This window comes from Quercus lobata, unplaced genomic scaffold (assembly GCF_001633185.2).
Source record: "Quercus lobata isolate SW786 unplaced genomic scaffold, ValleyOak3.0 Primary Assembly Scq3eQI_1910, whole genome shotgun sequence".
Taxonomy (NCBI): domain Eukaryota; kingdom Viridiplantae; phylum Streptophyta; class Magnoliopsida; order Fagales; family Fagaceae; genus Quercus; species Quercus lobata.
The window spans coordinates 1-17,546 of record NW_022154933.1 but is presented as its reverse complement, the minus strand read 5'-3'; the positions used below and the strand labels follow the sequence as shown (position 1 = coordinate 17,546).

Here is a 17,546-nt window from a genome sequence, read left to right as displayed (position 1 = left end):
GGGAAACCAACTACTTAGATATCAAGTTTTGGACAGAACCAAAGTATTGCATGGTCCTCGGACTCAAACCTAAGGGGAAACCAACTACTTAAATATCAAGTTTTGGACAGAATCAAGGTATTGCATGGTCTCGGACTCAAACCTATGGGAAACCAACTACTTAAAAAGCTAAGTTTTTGACAGAACCAGGTATTGCATGGTCCTCGGACTCAAACCTATGGGGAAACCACTCTTAAAAGCTAAGTTTGGCAGAACCAAGGTATTGCATGGTTCCTCGGACTCAACCTATAGGGAACCAACTACTTAAAATCAAGTTTTTTGGGACAGAAACAGGTATTGCATGGTTCTCGACTCAAACCTATAGGGAAAACCAAACTACTTAAAAAGCTAAGTTTTGAATAGAACCAGGTTATTTGCATGGTCTCGGACTCAAACCTATAGGGAAACCAACTACTTAAAAAGCTAAGTTTTGAATAGAACCAAGGTATTGCATGGTCCTCGGACTCAAACCTATAGGGAAACCAACTACTTAAAAAGCTAAGTTTTGGACAGAACCAAGGTATTGCATCGTCCTCGGACTCAAACCTATGGGGAAACCAACTACTTAAAAATCAAGTTTTGGACAGAACCAAGGTATTGCATGGTCCTCGGACTCAAACCTATGGGGAAACCAACTACTTAAAAAGTTAAGTTTTGGACAGAACCAAGGTATTACATGGTCCTCGGACTCAAACCTATGGAGAAACCAACTATTTAAAAAGCTAAGTTTTGGACAGAACCAAGGTATTGCATGGTCCTCGAACTCAAACCTATAGGGAAACCAACTACTTAAAAATCAAGTTTTGGACAGAACCAAGGTATTTCATGGTCCTCAGACTCAAACCTATAGGGAAACCAACTACTTAAAAAGCTAAGTTTTTGACAGAACCAAGGTATTGCATGGTCCTCGGACTCAAACCTATGGGGAAACCAACTACTTAAAAAATCTAGTTTTGGACAGAACCAAGGTATTGCATGGTTCTCAGACTCAAACCTATGGGGAAACCAACTACTTAAAAAGTTAAGTTTTGGACAGAACCAAGGTATTGCATAGTCCTCGGACTCAAACTTATGGGGAAACCAACTACTTAAAAATCAAGTTTTGGATAGAACCAAGGTATTGCATGGTCCTCGAACTCAAACCTATGGGGAAACCAACTACTTAAAAAGCTAAGTTTTTGACAGAACCAAGGTATTGCATGGTCCTCGGACTCAAACCTATGGGGAAACCAACTACTTAAAAAGCTAAGTTTTTGACAGAACCAAGGTATTGCATGGTCCTCGGACTCAAATCTATAGGGAAACCAACTACTTAAAAATCAAGTTTTGGACAGAACCAAGGTATTGCATGGTCCTCGGACTCAAACCTATAGAGAAACCAACTACTTAAAAAGCTAAATTTTGAATAGAACCAAGGTATTGCATGGTCCTCGGACTCAAACCTATGGGGAAACCAACTACTTAAAAAATCTAGTTTTGGACAGAACCAAGGTATTGCATGGTTCTCAGACTCAAACCTATGGGGAAACCAACTACTTAAAAAGCTAAGTTTTGGACAGAACCAAGGTATTGCATGGTCCTCGGACTCAAACCTATGGGGAAACCAACTACTTAAAAAAGCTAAGTTTTGGACAGAACCAAGGTATTGCATGGTCTTCGAACTCGAACCTATGGGGAAACCAACTACTTAAAAAAACTAAGTTTTTGACAGAACCAAGATATTGCATGGTCCTCGGACTCGAACCTATGGGGAAACCAACTACTTAAAAAAGCTAAGTTTTGGACAGAACCAAGATATTGCATGGTCCTCGGACTCAAACCTATGGGGAAACCAACTACTTAAAAAATCAAGTTTTGGACAAAACCAAGATATTGCATGGTCCTCGGACTCAAGCCTATGGGGAAACCAACTACTTAAAAAATCAAATTTTAGACAGAACTAAGGTATTGCATGGTCCTTAGACTCAAACCTATGGGGAAACCAACTGCTAAAAAATCAAGTTTTGGACAGAACCAAGGTATTGCATAGTCCTCGGACTCGAACCTATGAGGAAACCAACTACCTAAAGGAAATCTGGATACTAAGTTGGACCTAACAACACACGGGACATCTCGGATGATGCCTATATCTCCATTGAAGGAGGTTCAGACACGAGTTCAACGCCCTATGAGTGCGGGTAAGCTAACATTCCGAAACATGATTCTAAATATATCGCATGCATAACTATTTATACTTATTAAGATAACTAGTTCAAAAATCATAAGGTCCGTAACAATAGTAAGTATCAACGAGGGCAACTGACATGTAATCAAAAGAAAAGAGGAAGAAAAGAATTTCATATATGTGTTCAACAGGTTCAACTACAAGCAAATTATAAAAGTTTCAAGATAAAAGGGAAACTAGTCAATCATTAAACTAAAAACAGATACGGAGGCTGGCTGGGGTTTCTACTTCTTCAATTTTGTGTCGGCCACATCCTGGGAAGGCAGAACAGGACTAGCTTCGACGCCCTGGAGGACAGTCCCTTCTGGGGAAGGCTGAGCAAGATCGGTGTCGATACTCTTGGGGACCTCAGCGAGGGGAATTGCCTGCAAGGGCTAGGCAAGGATGGCTGGCTCGTCGGCATCAGGGATCTGAGCGCTGACCATAGGCTCGGCATCCTCTTTGGGCACCTCGGGATCCATACTTTCAAGTGCTTCTATCACATCATGAAGCTTTCCCCCTTTAAGCGACTCACGAGGAGGGACGCTGATCTGTGCAGCTTCTGACTGAGTAACCCCTGCCTCGTGTTGATCGCTCATAGCCTCGGAGCTGGCAGAGGCGGCCTCACGGATGGCTGGTGGGTAAAATATGCTCTCCGCTTTCCATAAATCAGACGAAGCATCCACCCCAGCTCGCTTTAAGGCCTCTTCCCAAACCTGGGAGCAGTATAGCCTGCACACTCCGGGAATTTGGGCTTTAAGGGAGGCTTGGGTTTCAACAACCCCCATATTGTAACCCTCATCCTCAGCCTTGTCCCTAGCAGCTTCGGCCTCGTTTCTGGCAAACTCAGCCTCCTGCTTGGCCCTCACGGCTTCGTCCCGGGCATACTCCGCCACACCTTTAGCATTCTCTGCCGAGATCAATCTTTTCTTCAAATCACTGATCTGCTCCTTGACTATTTGCAACTGATCCTCAGCTTCTAGTAGACGTTTTGTCTGTTCCTCGGCCTGTTTTTGGGTGCCATCTAAACCCGCCGAAACGCTATCCCTTTCTCAGATAGCCTTCTTTAAAGCCTTCTTAGCCTTTGCAAGGTCGTCCTTGGAAGCTTTGAGAGTCCGCGCGGCGTCTATGCGTTTGCAGCGTTCATTCTCGGGGGCCTTACTCTACTTGTTAACTTCCTCCTCCATCCTATAGGTGGCCTGGAGAGCTTGTCAAGTGAGATAAATACATCGTGAGTTACAGACCGGGAGCAAGAGTTAATAAAGTTTTAGGTTTCAAGAGCCTTACCATGCCCAAGTACCTCTTCGTACTGAGGAAAACCTCCTGCATCCTCATTTTCTTCAACTCATCCACGTCGGTGGGAAGTAGCATGGTTCTCCCTAATGCGTCGGCCACATAACCGTCCTCGCCATCTCCAAGATCCCTCATGGACGCGGTTTCTAGTAGTGGCCCCCCGTGGAGCATTGGGGCGGGAAGCTAGGCGCTTGGCAAGGATTGGGCTTCGATCCCCTTCCTCTTGCTTTGGGCGGATTGGACTTCGGTCTCTTTACCCTTGCTTTGGTGCCCAATCTTTAATTGTTTCACACACGGGGCTTCATTCCTCTCCTTATAAGATTGTGATTTTCCCCCGTTCATAGGCTCCTTACCCTTGGGACTCCTCTTTCTCTTTGAGTCGGTAGGCTCCGGCTGAGGAGGCAGAGCTGTTTGAGGAAGAGTAGGAAGTTTGGGGCGGGGAGATTGTGGCTGCGACTTGGTGGAGGATGACCTGGTCTGGATGGTCTGGGGCTGAGGTGGTGGAGATGGAACACTGGACTGCGATGTTCCTTGCGCACCCTTCCCTAGTTGACCCTCGAGGAGGTCAAGTAAGCTGGTCGGGGGCTTTCTCTTAAGTCCCATCTCGGTTCAGGAGGATGTACCTACTGACAATAGCTCCGCTTCGGACAAGTCTGGGTCCCCTAGATCGCCAGAAGGATCCTCGGATGGGTCGGCTTGATCAAATGCCCCAAAACCCTCCTCGGACGGATCCAGATTATCTTCGTCCTCCGCTGCGCGATGAAGCGACGAAGAGCCCACAAATGGGATGCCCACTGGGACAGGAGATCCTTTGGAGATCAAAAACCCTTGTTCAACTATGGTAATTTTTGGAGCCGAGGACAGATAGCGCTAATCACGTGCTTTGGGTTGGCGAACGACTTCTGAAGGGGAGCGTACCCTAAGATTTTGTGAGCGGCTCTGACTTGACCATCATTGTCATTTACAAAAACTGCCGCCTGAAGAACAGTCTCCAAATCCACCCGGTTAACTAGGTGAAAGTGCCAATGAAAGGCGTTGGGATCTGCAAGAAAAAGACATGCGCATGGTTAGTAACCGAACCACGTCAAATTAAAATGGTGCAAAGGATCAGCACCCTTCCACTCTCTATATCCCACCTGGTTCTCCCTCCACCATTGGGCATGGAACGCCGTCGTGCCATTCCCCATATAGAATAAGAAAGTCTTTGTTCAACCCCTTGCTGGAGTTGGGGAGGCACTGAATTAGCCGAACCCTTTCGTCTCTGGTCTTCATATAATAGATTTTGCCCTTTAATTTTTGGAGATTGTAGCACCAATTCACGTCATGATGGGTTAGTCTTAGCCCCATTTTCTCATTTAGGGCATCCACACAACCCAGAATCCTAAACATATTGACAGCGCATTGGGTGGGAGTTAACCGGAAATGCCTAAGGTAATTCTTCATTACTGGCCCCATGGGGATTCTCATACCCCCCTCTACGAAGGCGATAACAGGAATTACCACCTCGCCCGTATTTCTCAGAATATGCCACTCCCCCATCTTACAGTGCCTCAAACTCACGTTGGTGGGAATTCTATAATCGGCGATGAACTTTTCCATCACCTCTTCAGTCTCAACCAATTTCCTCAGTCTCATTTTAACCATCTCTAAGAACTACTAAACAGCCTTAACCAACTACGGGAGAAGGAGAGGGACAAGAGAAAAATAAATCCAGAAAGGAAAAAGTACTAGTTAATGGAGGCAGAGAACTTACAGAAAAGAGGAAAGGTGCCTCGGACAGGCTTTTTGATGCTGGAGATAGACTTGAGTTTGGACGAAAATTCAGTTGAACCCAAGGTATATGCGCTAGAACTCTTAAGTGCAAAACTGAAGAGAAAAATCAGTTCCAAAAATCATTTATGCCTCCTATCGAAAGTAACTGCACGAATTTTCCCGCCCATAAAGGCAAGGAAATCTCCACCGTTAGATCTCCATCATGCCGTTGAACGTGGGAAGCACAGAGCCGCCTGCATTTAATAAGGACACGTTTCACCTTCCAAAGGCTCTAAGAACGTGTCTCGGGTAGGCGAAAAGTCTCGAGAACCGATAGGTGACAAGGATTAACAAGCATTGACAGACGTCTGATGTCATCAAAACCCTCCTATCCGTCCGAGGAGCCGGATAGCAGGATTTTAAGGGGCTATTGTGGGGCCAGAGAACTTACGACCCGGCTCGCTTTCCACTAGGGCCCAGGGCCCGTGCCGAGGAGGGTAGTTGCCGAGGACAAGTAGGAAAAGACCAAATAGCCTAGAGACGCAGCTGAGGATGGCCCTGTCTTCGGCATCCCAAGACTTCGAAGGGAAGAGTGACATATCGTCAAAGGCAGTCTCCAAAAGGCCCCCAGGAGAAAAGGCGAGTAGAATGGGATTCACGTGGGGGTACGGTGTGGAGGTGGTTCAAGGTAAATATGTCCCCTCCGCATTGAATGCGTCCACAAACGTCCTAACCATGTTAATGAGAAAAAACGCATGAACAGTGTAGTTTCGGTTATTGCAACTAACAAAAAGCAAGGGGAGGCAGCTGATGGGATAGATACTTGAATGGGCACCTGCCTGATCAACAGGTGGAGGGCCAGGATCAGCCAAGAAAGGCTATATAATGTGAAGACTGATGTGCCAAAAAAGGTTGGGGGGGAAAAAAGGTCAAGAACAAGAGCCTCCTAGACCGCTTCAAGGAGAAAGACTCCTCAAGCGAACACGGTTTAATTCTATATGAACACCACGACTAACCACCGTCTGGTGACCAAGGCCTATCCTTTAAAACCCACGCTCTACAAATGATATTGTTTGGGCCTTTTTACGTGCGAACCCAATATCATTTTGGGTCGTTACAAATTGAGTCCTTACATATATATATATATATATATATATATATATTGGGGTTTGCATTACTTTTATGGTGTTCATGATTAACTTTGCAAATTTGGAGATAAATTATCAACGTTTGAGTTTGAGTTTGAGTTTAAATTAAACTTATTAAAGAGATAGAGTTTCACTTTTTGTTAAATTTGGACTTATTTAAACACGTTTATTTAAATAAAATGATAATTTTTTTTTATAAATATTGTGTTGACGTAGAAAATTGTGAGAGCTTCAGAGACTTCAGATTAAACAAAAATAATTCTATTTTAAAAAAATGATAATAATGACATTGAGTTTAAATTGGACTTGTTAGAGAGATAGAGTTTCACTCCTTGTCAAGTTTGGATTAAACAAAAATAATTTTGTTTAAATAAAATGATAATTTTATTTAAATATTGTGTTGACATGAAAAATTGTGAGAATTTCAAAGGTTTCGGTTTTATATATATACTAGTATTATACATTGCACGGCTTAATAAAAAAATTATATATAATTTTTTTTAAATATATATTTTTTGATAATATAAGTAAATTTAATAACAAATAAAATAGTAAAAATATTTTAAAAATTATGGCTAGTTTTAAATTTCAAAAAGCTCTTAGTAGTAAAATTGTAAGTTTTATATTATGGCAAGTTTTATATATGGCACTTAAAAATCTTTCCATTATTCTTGCTAACGTGAAGAGTAGTAAAAGTGCTAACCATATATAAACTTCTTGCATATATAACCAAAAACAAATTCCATAAATTACAAAAATATAACAAATTCCATTAATCACAAAAATATAAGTATATAGAGTTTCTAAACTAGAGTAATGCTATGTATACAAACTATTTTACAACATTTTTACAAACTGCTGATGTAACTTTAGTATTTTTCAAATAGTTATTGTAAGTAAAAATGTGATGTTAGTGATGGGCTCATATTAGAACCGTAAGAATTTGCTATATCAGTGGTTTGTAAAAATGTTGTAAAATAGTTTGTATCTATAGCATTACTCTTCTAAATTGCAATGTAAATATAAAAGTTTACCTATAAGTTATTTTAATGTTACCATAAGCGAGGAAATAATCAGCATAATCAATTAAGAACACCAAATCAAAGATGAATTGCATTGTCTAAAATTTTTTATAAAAAAATCATAGAATTTAAAATATAATTGAACTACGTTAGTATCTAGACCTTCTAGGGTACCACACTCAAATATTGTATTGCAATGTAAATGTAAAAGTTTAAATATGTAAATACATACTCGCAAAGTTGTAGGTAGAGGAAGAGAAGAATAGAGGTTGTAGGCAGAAGAATAGAGAAAAAGAATTGTATTGTAGGTATTCATTATGAATTATTTGAGATATATATACAGTTCACATTAAAGAAGTCAATATGAATAAAAAGTCTAATATTAGTCTATTGTTAATTGAATAGAATTTTATAAAAGACATTTTTCAAGTGGATCGCGTTGCTGTTAGGTTGCTGTTTTCCTTTTACATGTAGTATTATATGTTTTTTTTTTATTTGCTATTTTTTTTTTACTACGTGTAGTAACATAATTATAGGAGAAGAAGATAAGAAAACAAAATTATACCTTTTTTTTTTTTTATAAAAAAATTTATAATAAACGTTGTAGATTTGTAAACTATCTTGTCTCAAAAAAAAGTAATCCGTGTAGTAATTATAACATAATTTATGATTGAATTATACGATTTTTTTTAGATATATACTAGTGAATATCAATTATATTCTCCTAATATATTAATCATTATTAATCATCTCTATGTTATAATATAATTATATACTAAAAAAAAAAAAAAAAAATATATACGTGTAACTAACGTAATCCCTCTGCTTTACGTGAGGTTTTTATTTTTTTTCTTTTTTTTTTTTTTTTTTGTGTTATTCAAGAAACATTAGGGGTATTACAGATGTTTTTTGTTTTGTCTTTTTTCTTATCAATTAATATTAGTATTTTCATAACGTTATATATACCTATTATAACTATTAAAGAAGAGATCGATTAGAATTGAAGAAGTTTTCGGATAAAAATCAAATTATAGATAATTTTATTCGCAAACTCTTTTAGAAATTGTAGAGAGAAATTAAGAAAAATATTAATATATTTTTGTTTTCTATCACATATCTTACTATAAAATTTCTGCAATTATAACTATTTTTTAAATAATCTAAATCTAAAACTTGCAAGATTAACGTGTAAGATTTTTTTTGTTGCTATTTTTTTTAATTATAATTTTTTTCAGCTTATATATTATAATTAGAAAATGATTAAATGAAGAATTTGGATTGTAATCAAACTAAGATTTTTATCATCTTAGAAATTATAGGAGAAAAAAAATTATATATTTCTTTTAAATCTAAAAATTAAAAAAAAAAATTCTACAATTTGGTGAAGCCACTTGGCACTACTACGACTTTTAAACTCAACTTTTATTATATAATACTAGCCACATTACACACGCTTTGCGCGTGCAATGAGGGTTTTTTTTTTTGTTTACTGAAAACTTTTGGCTTATTGGTCCTATTTTATTGCAAAAACAAAAATTATCTATATTTTTTATATTTAATTTTTATTTTGAGAATTTAATTTAGAAGTAAATAAAGTAATTTGAAAATCAATAGAAGAATGACCTTATTTTTTAGGTAATATTTTAATGAAAATTAGAATTATATTTTTATCAAATTGTCATTTAATTGTCTCTACATAAACATAGGAGTGTAAGAATAATTTTAAACAAAAAAAAAAGTTAGGAATCCAAACAAGAGAGCCCTTTAAATAGCCCTACAGATGATATAGATTACAGTATTTTTCATTTAATTTAATTTTTTATATTTTATGAAAGTGTTCTGCATGAGAGACGTTTGTCTCTGTCATGAGGTAGAGTTAGTAAAGTTTCTAAAATAGAGATTGTATCCCATAAAAAAAGAAAAAAAAAATAGAGATTGTAAACCCCAGTCAGTTGAATTGAGCAATGAGTTTAATAAACCAAAATCCATGAGAGCGGGGAAGAGAGGCAAAACCCGTTAGCTTTAAAAACCCACACACACACAGTGACACAGACCCATTCCATTTCGTCATTTCGAATTGAACAACAACATCATGTCGATGGACCTCTTCTTTTGGATCATCGCTTTTCTCATCAACTTAGCTCTCATGGCTTCCACCTTTTATCAGGTTCTATTTTCTCTCTTAATTTTAAACCCCCATAATTCCTTTTCTTCTAAACCCCTATTTTCTTGTTCGGGCTTTCGCGATCTGTTATGGAAATTTTTTCTTAAATGCTGCTTCTGTGTTTGTTTAATTTATTAAGTTTCGTTTACTTAATTAAATAAATGTACGTTAATAAACCCGATTTAGAGATTTAGAGACATAGTTTTTTTTTTTTTTTACACTTTCTCAGCAACCAAACAATAATGGCGCATTGAATTGATGCCGATTTTGGTGATTTCTTTAACCATTTGTGTTCAATTATACCTAGATTGCATCCAAGCACACACGCTCCTGAACATGTGTCATTATTAATATTTTTATATTGATTTTATCGCCTTTTCTCGAAAAGTGCCATTTTGATTTCTTTTTCATCAAGAAATTTGTAACTGTTATTGCTTTTACTATAACTGTTTTTAGTTTATCTAACTGTAGTTTATACCTGATTAAGTTGACAAAACGACCTTGATCTCTTGCCTTAGTCCTTATAGTTATAAATTAATGAAACATTCATCAAATACGTAATGCATATTCATTGATCATGTTTTTGGCTCTAGAATTTGGTGTGGCTCCGTATATGCTATGGACTGTTCAAAACATGTCGAGGAAGAACTGTATTTCGTGCTGTAAGGAATATAGAGGACATTTTTAGTTGTTTTTTATGCGATACTTTTTAAGCAAGCATTTTCATTTCAAGAAAAGCATGATGATGTGGCCAAGTGTGCCTTGATGACGTGCTCGAATCAAGGTATTCCACAAGGGCAAGGCGTGTGAATGAGTAAGTTAGTTATGATTGATTTAGACATGTGGGATAAGTGCTGTATTAGCTTAGCTTTTGATTATTTTAGCATGTGAAAAATTTGTTTACTCGTGTGCTTAGGAATTAGTTAGTTGTTATGATGATGTCACATTCTCTGAATAATATTTTGGTAGATTTTTTTTTGGTTGATGCTAAAATTGGATATTCCTGATATCTCTGAATAATATTTTGGTAGATTGTGATCTTGACGGACTTGGAAGCTGACTACATAAACATTTACGACTCAGCAACTAGCATTAATCGCATCGTTCTCCCTGAGTTCATTGTCCAAGGAGTATTCTGCGCCAGCTTCCTTTTGACATGGCATTGGTTCATGTTTCTGATAACAGTTCCTGTTACTTGCTATCATGTGATGCTGTAAGTATAATTTGTGAACAATATTTTAAGTACCATGTTATACTGTACGATGCATTTAATGCAGTTGGTGTTCGTTCTTCACTTATTTCTCTGCAAAAAGATCAACTTTAATATTAATTGAGCCAAAGGTTATAACACATGGCATTAGCAGGCTTGGTTTAGGTTAAGACAATGAGAAGGAAGTCTGTAGTTAATTTTGACATAATGAAGTAGTAACTCACCATAGACCTGTTGTCTGAGGAGCCTGGTACCATGTAAGGAGATAAGATAGTAAAAGCAAGTCATGGATTTTAAAAGGAGTTTGCATAAAGTAAATATCAAAACTTAGTTTTCACTAAGATCCTTGCAACATTTTGCCTTTGAGAATGTACTTGAAATGCATTGACCAACTTCTCTTTAGATGGAATAAATGAAGGCTTTACAACTGTTATTTAGATTCAACTTAGAATTTCTGATGTAAGTATTGCATTTACCAATTTATGTAATTGATGGAAACGATTAATGGATGGGGACTTTCTGCACTTTTGTTGTTTTAGTTGGCTTGTTAGCTTTGGTGTTTTCTTTATATTGGTCTAATCTGTTTTTCTATTTTGAATGAAAGATCAGAACAATTATACTCTTGTAGCCTGAATCCTCACCCCCACCTTTTTCTCTTTTGCCACATCAGTCTATCCTCATCCAAGATCAGGAAATTTTGGTTGAAGCAGGGACTTCTATTTTTCAAAAACAATAAATAATAAAAAATACATAGTTCTTTGTTTGTTGATATTGGGATATACCAAAATTGTAGAGAATTCCATGATATGGCTATCTGGATATTTTGTGTTCTTCTGGTCACCCATATTAGTTTAACCTGATGGCATTTTTGAGCTTTTGAGATTGTTGAACCACTGTTTGCATGCATGTTGAGTTGTTTTCAAACATAGCTATATGATAACTACCATAAAAAACTAAGGCCTGCAGAAATTTGAATCCTGTTAAGTTATTAATGATTAAACGTTTTTTGTATTAGTGAAGAAAAACTTATCACTTTCTGATTTTTGAAAAATTCCTGTTTCATTTCTTTCTGATGTTTTGAAAAGTTAACTTCATTGATTGATTCAGGGCATTTGTTCCATGAGAAGAATTACATTTTACTATTCTAAGATAAATTGAGGGATTTCATAATTACTGCTATTTTTAGATTGGTTTGATATTATTGTTAAGAAATTATTTTATTGAAGTGATTGGAAATTAGAAAACCAATTGATTAGATCGAACACTTTTAGTTGTAAATTGTGACAAAAGGCATTGCAAATTATTTTATTTTTTATTTTTAAGTGCTGTTGACCATAGGAACTATGATGCCATTGGAAAATGGTGCACTAGTCTAAAAAAGATTTTGATGAATAAACCATTGGTTTGTACTGTAATGTCATTACCAGAATTAAAATGCAACGGTTCTGGTTTCCCCAAGAAAAAATTGGTCAAGAGAAAACTAAAAAATGTGGGAGCCAATAGCTTTAGCTCAAATAGCACCATATAGATATAGTTGTGGTTTCAAGAGAACTGGGAGTTTGTGCAACTTGTCAATAAAAAGGGAAAAAGAGAAGTGAAGATATTCAATGGTTTTTCTGGAACCACTATAAAACTGCTGATGGTTGGACACACACACATGTTTATCTATATAGTTAAATTTAACTGGAATTGTCATAACCAGTCTAGTGCAATGATTCAGGTTTTTGAAACGGCAGCATCTTTTTGATGTCACTGAGGCGTTCAGATTTCTTAATGCTGAGAAGAAGTTTCGGTTAATCAAGCTTGGTTTCTACTTAGTGATTTTTGCCATAATCACTGGCAGGTGTGTTTTGTGCTTAGTACATAAAATATCTCTAGCAACTTATTAAGCTTTGAAGGGGTGATTGCCTTCTTCCTCTTAAGTGTGATTGTGTAAGGAACCTAGATGTAATTGCTTGGGATTTATCATTCTTTGTTTCGTCTTTAACTCTTTTTTTAACACCAAACAATCACCAAATTCCTTCAAGATCCTATCTTTTAAATCACCTAACCCTAATTAGACACTCAGGTATCAAACCTCATTCAAGAATGGCGTGTTCAAATTCTGATCGATTTTATGCGAGAAAGGGGGACCACCCTCTAAGCCTAAGTATTCCTCAATATCTACATGGGGTATATATATATATATGGTTATATGAATTATGCGTGTAAAATATTTCTAATATTTTCTTTAGTCATTTAAAATTCTAATGTTGCATTTTGGTGAAAATTATATTTAAGAAATCAATAATTTTTTTAAATTTAAAAATGTCTATTTTTTTTCAAATCATTTCAATTATATTAAGATCATTCCTATCATATTCTTGTTACATATGAAATTTGTATAATTAAAAGGTGTAAAAAAATAACTATCAAAAAAAGTTCCCAAAACTGACAAGAAAAAAAAATTAAGCCTTAGGGGAAAAATGGTACTTGTATCCATCCCTAATCCCTGGCCATGTTCATCTCAAAGTAACGCCCATCTTTGGGTGAATGGAGGTTGGCAGGCCTAGGTTAATAATAGTAGCCCACCCTCCTTTCCATCCACCCCTTTTACCACTCTTCCAAATGGTGGAGAAAGACTAATCTCTTCTTCTCTCTTTCTCCTCCCTCTTCCATCCTCTCTCATTTTCACCTTACCAAACAAACCTTAGGATCATGGATAATAATTAATAAAGTTATGGCATATTAAAAATTTTAAAGATTGTCAATGAGCTTTATCCCGAATGTTGCCTCCTTCCCTTGTAAGAGTAAGGCCATCAGGATGCATGTATTACTTACATTCAAAAAGAAATCAAGATCAAAGTTACTCCCCTTATTTTATTTACATTTTCCTTCATCTTACACCTTTTTCCAATGTTATATCACTTAACAATATATTATTGGATTATTATTTTAAAAATCTTTCGTTGGATTACATGTTCTCTTTGTTATTAACACATATCAAATTTATTATTAATTGGATGTTATTTACTATTTAATCCATAATGTTTATGTATATAATTTTAGAACTTGAAATTTTAACATTGTTTAGATGAGATAACTATTGATCTTTGATCATCTTGCTATTTTACAAGCATGAAGTGTATAAGGAGACTATCATAGAATGGTGGATTTGTGAAAAAACACCTCTGTTATAATGTTATTGAATGGTAACATTGACAACACACAAATACATTTGAAAACCTCACTTATTTGCTTCATCTCAGTTTGGCAAAACCTGACACTCACCACTTCCAATTAGTAGCAGGGAATAAGTCTGATTAAACATGAGGGTTACCTAGTAATCCATCAGCTTCAGTTTTAAACTAGAAATCGTAGGCACTTCAAAAGGGTTGAAATATCTTTGTATACCACCAGTTTACTATGTCACTGGTGGGCACAGAATGCTACCAAGTTTGGGGCCATGTTAAGTTTGAATAATGGACTGCTTTTCATTTCTTTATCATCTGTAATTTCTCATTTACGAAATAAATTAGACAGTTATGGTACTTTTGGGCTCTTGAATATTCCACGATTCTCTCTCTCTCTCTCTCTCTCTCTCTCTCTCTCTCATAGTTAATTTTAATCTGCAGGCTTGCATTATCTGTTTTCGAGTTTTTAAGTGATGCGGATGATGCCACGCATTTGTTTTGAATGTGCACTGCTGCAGCAGTATGTTGGCAACTCATTGTAAGTTTGGCTTATAAATTTGGTCTATTTGAAAGGATGAAATTTAGCTCACTTGTTTAGATGTTTAGGAATCACTAGTTAGGATTAATACAATCAATCCCTCCTGACATTGGGTAACCCTTTTTTGATATCATGAGTGCTCCTTTTAATTTTTATTTGGGGAATACTTGTAGACCAATATTTATCGTATTTCTGGAAGTAAGGAGATTTTACCGTGCAGGAAGAGATTCTCAAAGGCATTTCCATGTGACATCCATCATCAGGTGTATTTAGCTAATCACTCTTTATTAGATGTGTGTTTTTTCTATAAGTTGCCCCTCATACTTGATTGAATAACTTTAAAAGGATGTCTTATTTATCTGATAGGCGATAGCACATCTGGTCCCTGGACAGGAAATTGAAACTCTAGTATTCATTCATCTCTTGCTTCTCTCACTGCAAGTAACCACCAAGTGGGAAAGTAGTCCATGTAACCTAATATTAAGCATATGGTAAAGCCAAAAATGAACATAACCAGAGCATCAATATTGACATGTAAGTTATTGCAGCCTTATGAAAGGAGAGTACTCTTTCCTGAAAGCTGGCCATTCCCAGGCTCGCTCAACTTGGTGCTTGCATTTAGTAAAGCTTTTTTAGCCCATTGCAAACTATCAAACCTCATGAAGCCCAAGATATGGGTTTATTTGGGTTGGGCAGAGATGTCTGATTTGGTGCCAGAAATGGAGTTGTGATGGGCTTGATTAGTTCCTAGATTTGTGATGGGCTTTTCTGACGAGTTACCAAATCTACTAGACTAGTTCAATGACTTTTTAGTTTAGGTACGAAATAAACATGGACCCGCCTTATCTCACACCTAAAGTGTCCTCTACCCGACAGTCTGCCAGGCCCGACATACTATAGGCAGTTTCACAACAACGTTCCCTTATTTGTACAATCAAAAGATGCTTATAATTATAATGTTGGTCCCACTTGAAAGTTTGGAAACCCATGGGCCCCTCACTCTATTAGTGGCACTGGTCCCCACTCTGATTAGAAATTTATAACCACTGATAGTTTACCCCAACGCAATTGCAATTGGGCCCGGGGGTACATGCAGGGATGTTGGGTCGTTTTCGGGCCCAGCGCTCGACTGCAGTTGTCATCTGTTTGACAATGGGACCCACCATCATCAGGGTCTGCTTTCCTTTGTGCTACAGCCTAGTGGGGGCCTCATTCTGAGACGGGTGGTCACTGTCAAGTGGCCCTATTAAGTTCGACAAGATCTGGCCGTCTGATGCGCCAGCTTTTGCCTGAGTAATTAAATCAAAGGGCTTTTTGGGAAAATAACGAATAATAATGTGTGGGGCCGAGCCCTCCCAACCTTTTTATTTTTAGCTAGGCCTTTAAAGATTAAACTAGTTCTGACTTCTGAGAACAGGGTTTGCCCACGCACTCCCCTGTTATGGTATGTGGATAAGTAGATAACTCGTGCCTTTTCTTTATAGCTCTTTCCTATGGTTCTTAAAATATGACTATAGAGAGGAAAATATTTCCAAATGTTCACAATCATTTTTCAGATGAATTATTCTCATAATTATGGAAGAGAAAAAAATGTGTACATATTCTTTCCTTGGGGATAAATTGTAAGCCCCACTCTTCATCCCAAATTTGCATTTGCATTGATATTCAAATTGCTGTTATAGCTTCGGCCAAAGAAATGAAAACCATTCTCATAGGCAATTTTTTGCATCAAAAAAAAAAAAAAAATACAACTTTCGTAAACGATTTTCATTTTTTAATTGGAACAGATTTTAAGAAATTTTTTTAATATTCTTCTATTTAGGGGTTTTGTATGCATTTTTCTTACAAGTGAATGAAATGATTCCTACTCGTTAATTCATCTAAATTAAGTTTTTTACTCTTTCCTTTAAAACATAAATAAAATAAAATGAGAGTAATGGTAACAAGATATATTTATTCTTTTTCCTTTCTTTTATTTATAAACTTCTAAACACATTAAGAAAGAATACATTATTCCTTTTTATTTCATTATTTTATTTTATTTTTATAAGTTATAAATTCCATTTAATTTCATTATATTGCCTTATGAACTCAGAACTCTTAGTTTAAGGAAGGACACAGGTCTTCAATGCACTAGAGTTGACACAATACAGACATGTCTGATTTTTACTACATGTTCGCATTGTGTCAACTCCAGCGCACTGAAGCTAACCCTTACCTTTTAAGAAAATAATATGGATGATGCCATTTGGAGGAAATTGAACATGTAACCATTACATTTCCCTCAAAGCCCTATTTTTGTGAAATTGGCTCGTTTGGTAACACAGGTTTTTAGTTTTTAAACAACATTACACGTATTTTCATACACTTTATCATCCACACGTATTTCTAAAAAAATTAAAAACTGTTATTTAAACACACGTACCAAACGGGTCATTTTATGCTCATTTAAAAATAAATAAATAAACTCTTTAACTTTTTAGGGAAAAAAAAAAGTAAAATTGTAATACTGCTATAATAAAAAATTGTGTTAAATACTTCCAAACAATAATTTTCTTATAAACATGCAAACAATGTATAAACAAACCTGTTAATAATTTTCATTCTTTTATTTTAATTCCTTTTTTCATTCTTTTATGAACTCTAAAACACAAGATATTAATTTTCTTATAAACATTCAAACAAGATATTGGTTTATTTAAGAACTTTCAAGCACATCCTAAGGTAAACACTTAAAATATAAAACGAAAGCCGTTAGATAAAAGGGATGGGTGGGGTAAAGGAGTGGAAAGGAAAAAAAAATAAATCTAGGGATAAAATTTTGCTGCAACTTTTTTGACAACTTGTTGAGGTGGTTAATTGTAAATGGTGAATAATCACTTTTATATGAGGTAATCACCTCTCTTTTTTTCTTTTTTCTTTTTTTTTTTTTCTTTTTTTTTTTAACCACTTCTACAAGTTGTGAAAAAATTGTGGGGGGAAAAATGTGTCCTTAGAGGTTTAA

At 36.1% G+C, this 17,546-nt stretch overlaps 2 protein-coding genes across 4 annotated transcripts; one reads left to right on the top strand and one right to left on the bottom strand.

Moving 5' to 3' along the window:
* Window positions 1-2,637: 2,637 nt before the first annotated feature.
* On the bottom strand, window positions 2,638-4,138 carry LOC115973614. The gene is made up of 3 exons (XM_031093870.1): window positions 3,889-4,138; window positions 2,959-3,266; window positions 2,638-2,895 (listed from the first exon to the last, which is right to left on the bottom strand). The coding sequence occupies exons 1-3, from the start codon at window positions 4,136-4,138 to the stop codon at window positions 2,638-2,640; spliced, it is 816 nt and encodes a 271-aa protein (XP_030949730.1).
* Window positions 4,139-9,279: 5,141 nt separating this feature from the next.
* Window positions 9,280-15,121, top strand: LOC115973612 (protein cornichon homolog 1-like). 3 transcript variants are annotated; one of them, XM_031093868.1, is made up of 5 exons: window positions 9,280-9,624; window positions 10,653-10,834; window positions 12,552-12,674; window positions 14,446-14,542; window positions 14,763-15,121. In XM_031093868.1, the coding sequence occupies exons 1-4, from the start codon at window positions 9,550-9,552 to the stop codon at window positions 14,504-14,506; spliced, it is 441 nt and encodes a 146-aa protein (XP_030949728.1). In that variant the 5' UTR covers window positions 9,280-9,549; the 3' UTR covers window positions 14,507-14,542; window positions 14,763-15,121. The 3 variants fall into 3 exon arrangements, with proteins under 3 accessions (XP_030949728.1, XP_030949729.1, XP_030949727.1); XM_031093869.1 differs by having other exon boundaries at window positions 14,716-15,121; XM_031093867.1 differs by lacking the exon at window positions 14,763-15,121 and having other exon boundaries at window positions 14,446-14,697.
* Window positions 15,122-17,546: the final 2,425 nt, after the last annotated feature.

Excerpts from the sequence above, each read along its gene's own strand:
- LOC115973614 (XM_031093870.1), bottom strand. The coding sequence starts at position 4,138 with ATGGGACTTAAGAGAAAGCCCCCGACCAGCTTACTTGACCTCCTCGAG. Across the intron at positions 3,267-3,888 it reads GAGAAAGAGGAGTCCCAAGG|ATGGCACCCAAAAACAGGCC; the intron begins GTAAGGAGCCTA and ends CGGCGGGTTTAG. Across the intron at positions 2,896-2,958 it reads GCAGGCTATACTGCTCCCAG|AGCATATTTTACCCACCAGC; the intron begins GTTTGGGAAGAG and ends TGGAAAGCGGAG.
- LOC115973612 (XM_031093868.1), top strand. The coding sequence starts at position 9,550 with ATGTCGATGGACCTCTTCTTTTGGATCATCGCTTTTCTCATCAACTTA. Across the intron at positions 10,835-12,551 it reads ACTTGCTATCATGTGATGCT|GTTTTTGAAACGGCAGCATC; the intron begins GTAAGTATAATT and ends GCAATGATTCAG. Across the intron at positions 12,675-14,445 it reads TTTGCCATAATCACTGGCAG|GCTTGCATTATCTGTTTTCG; the intron begins GTGTGTTTTGTG and ends TTTAATCTGCAG.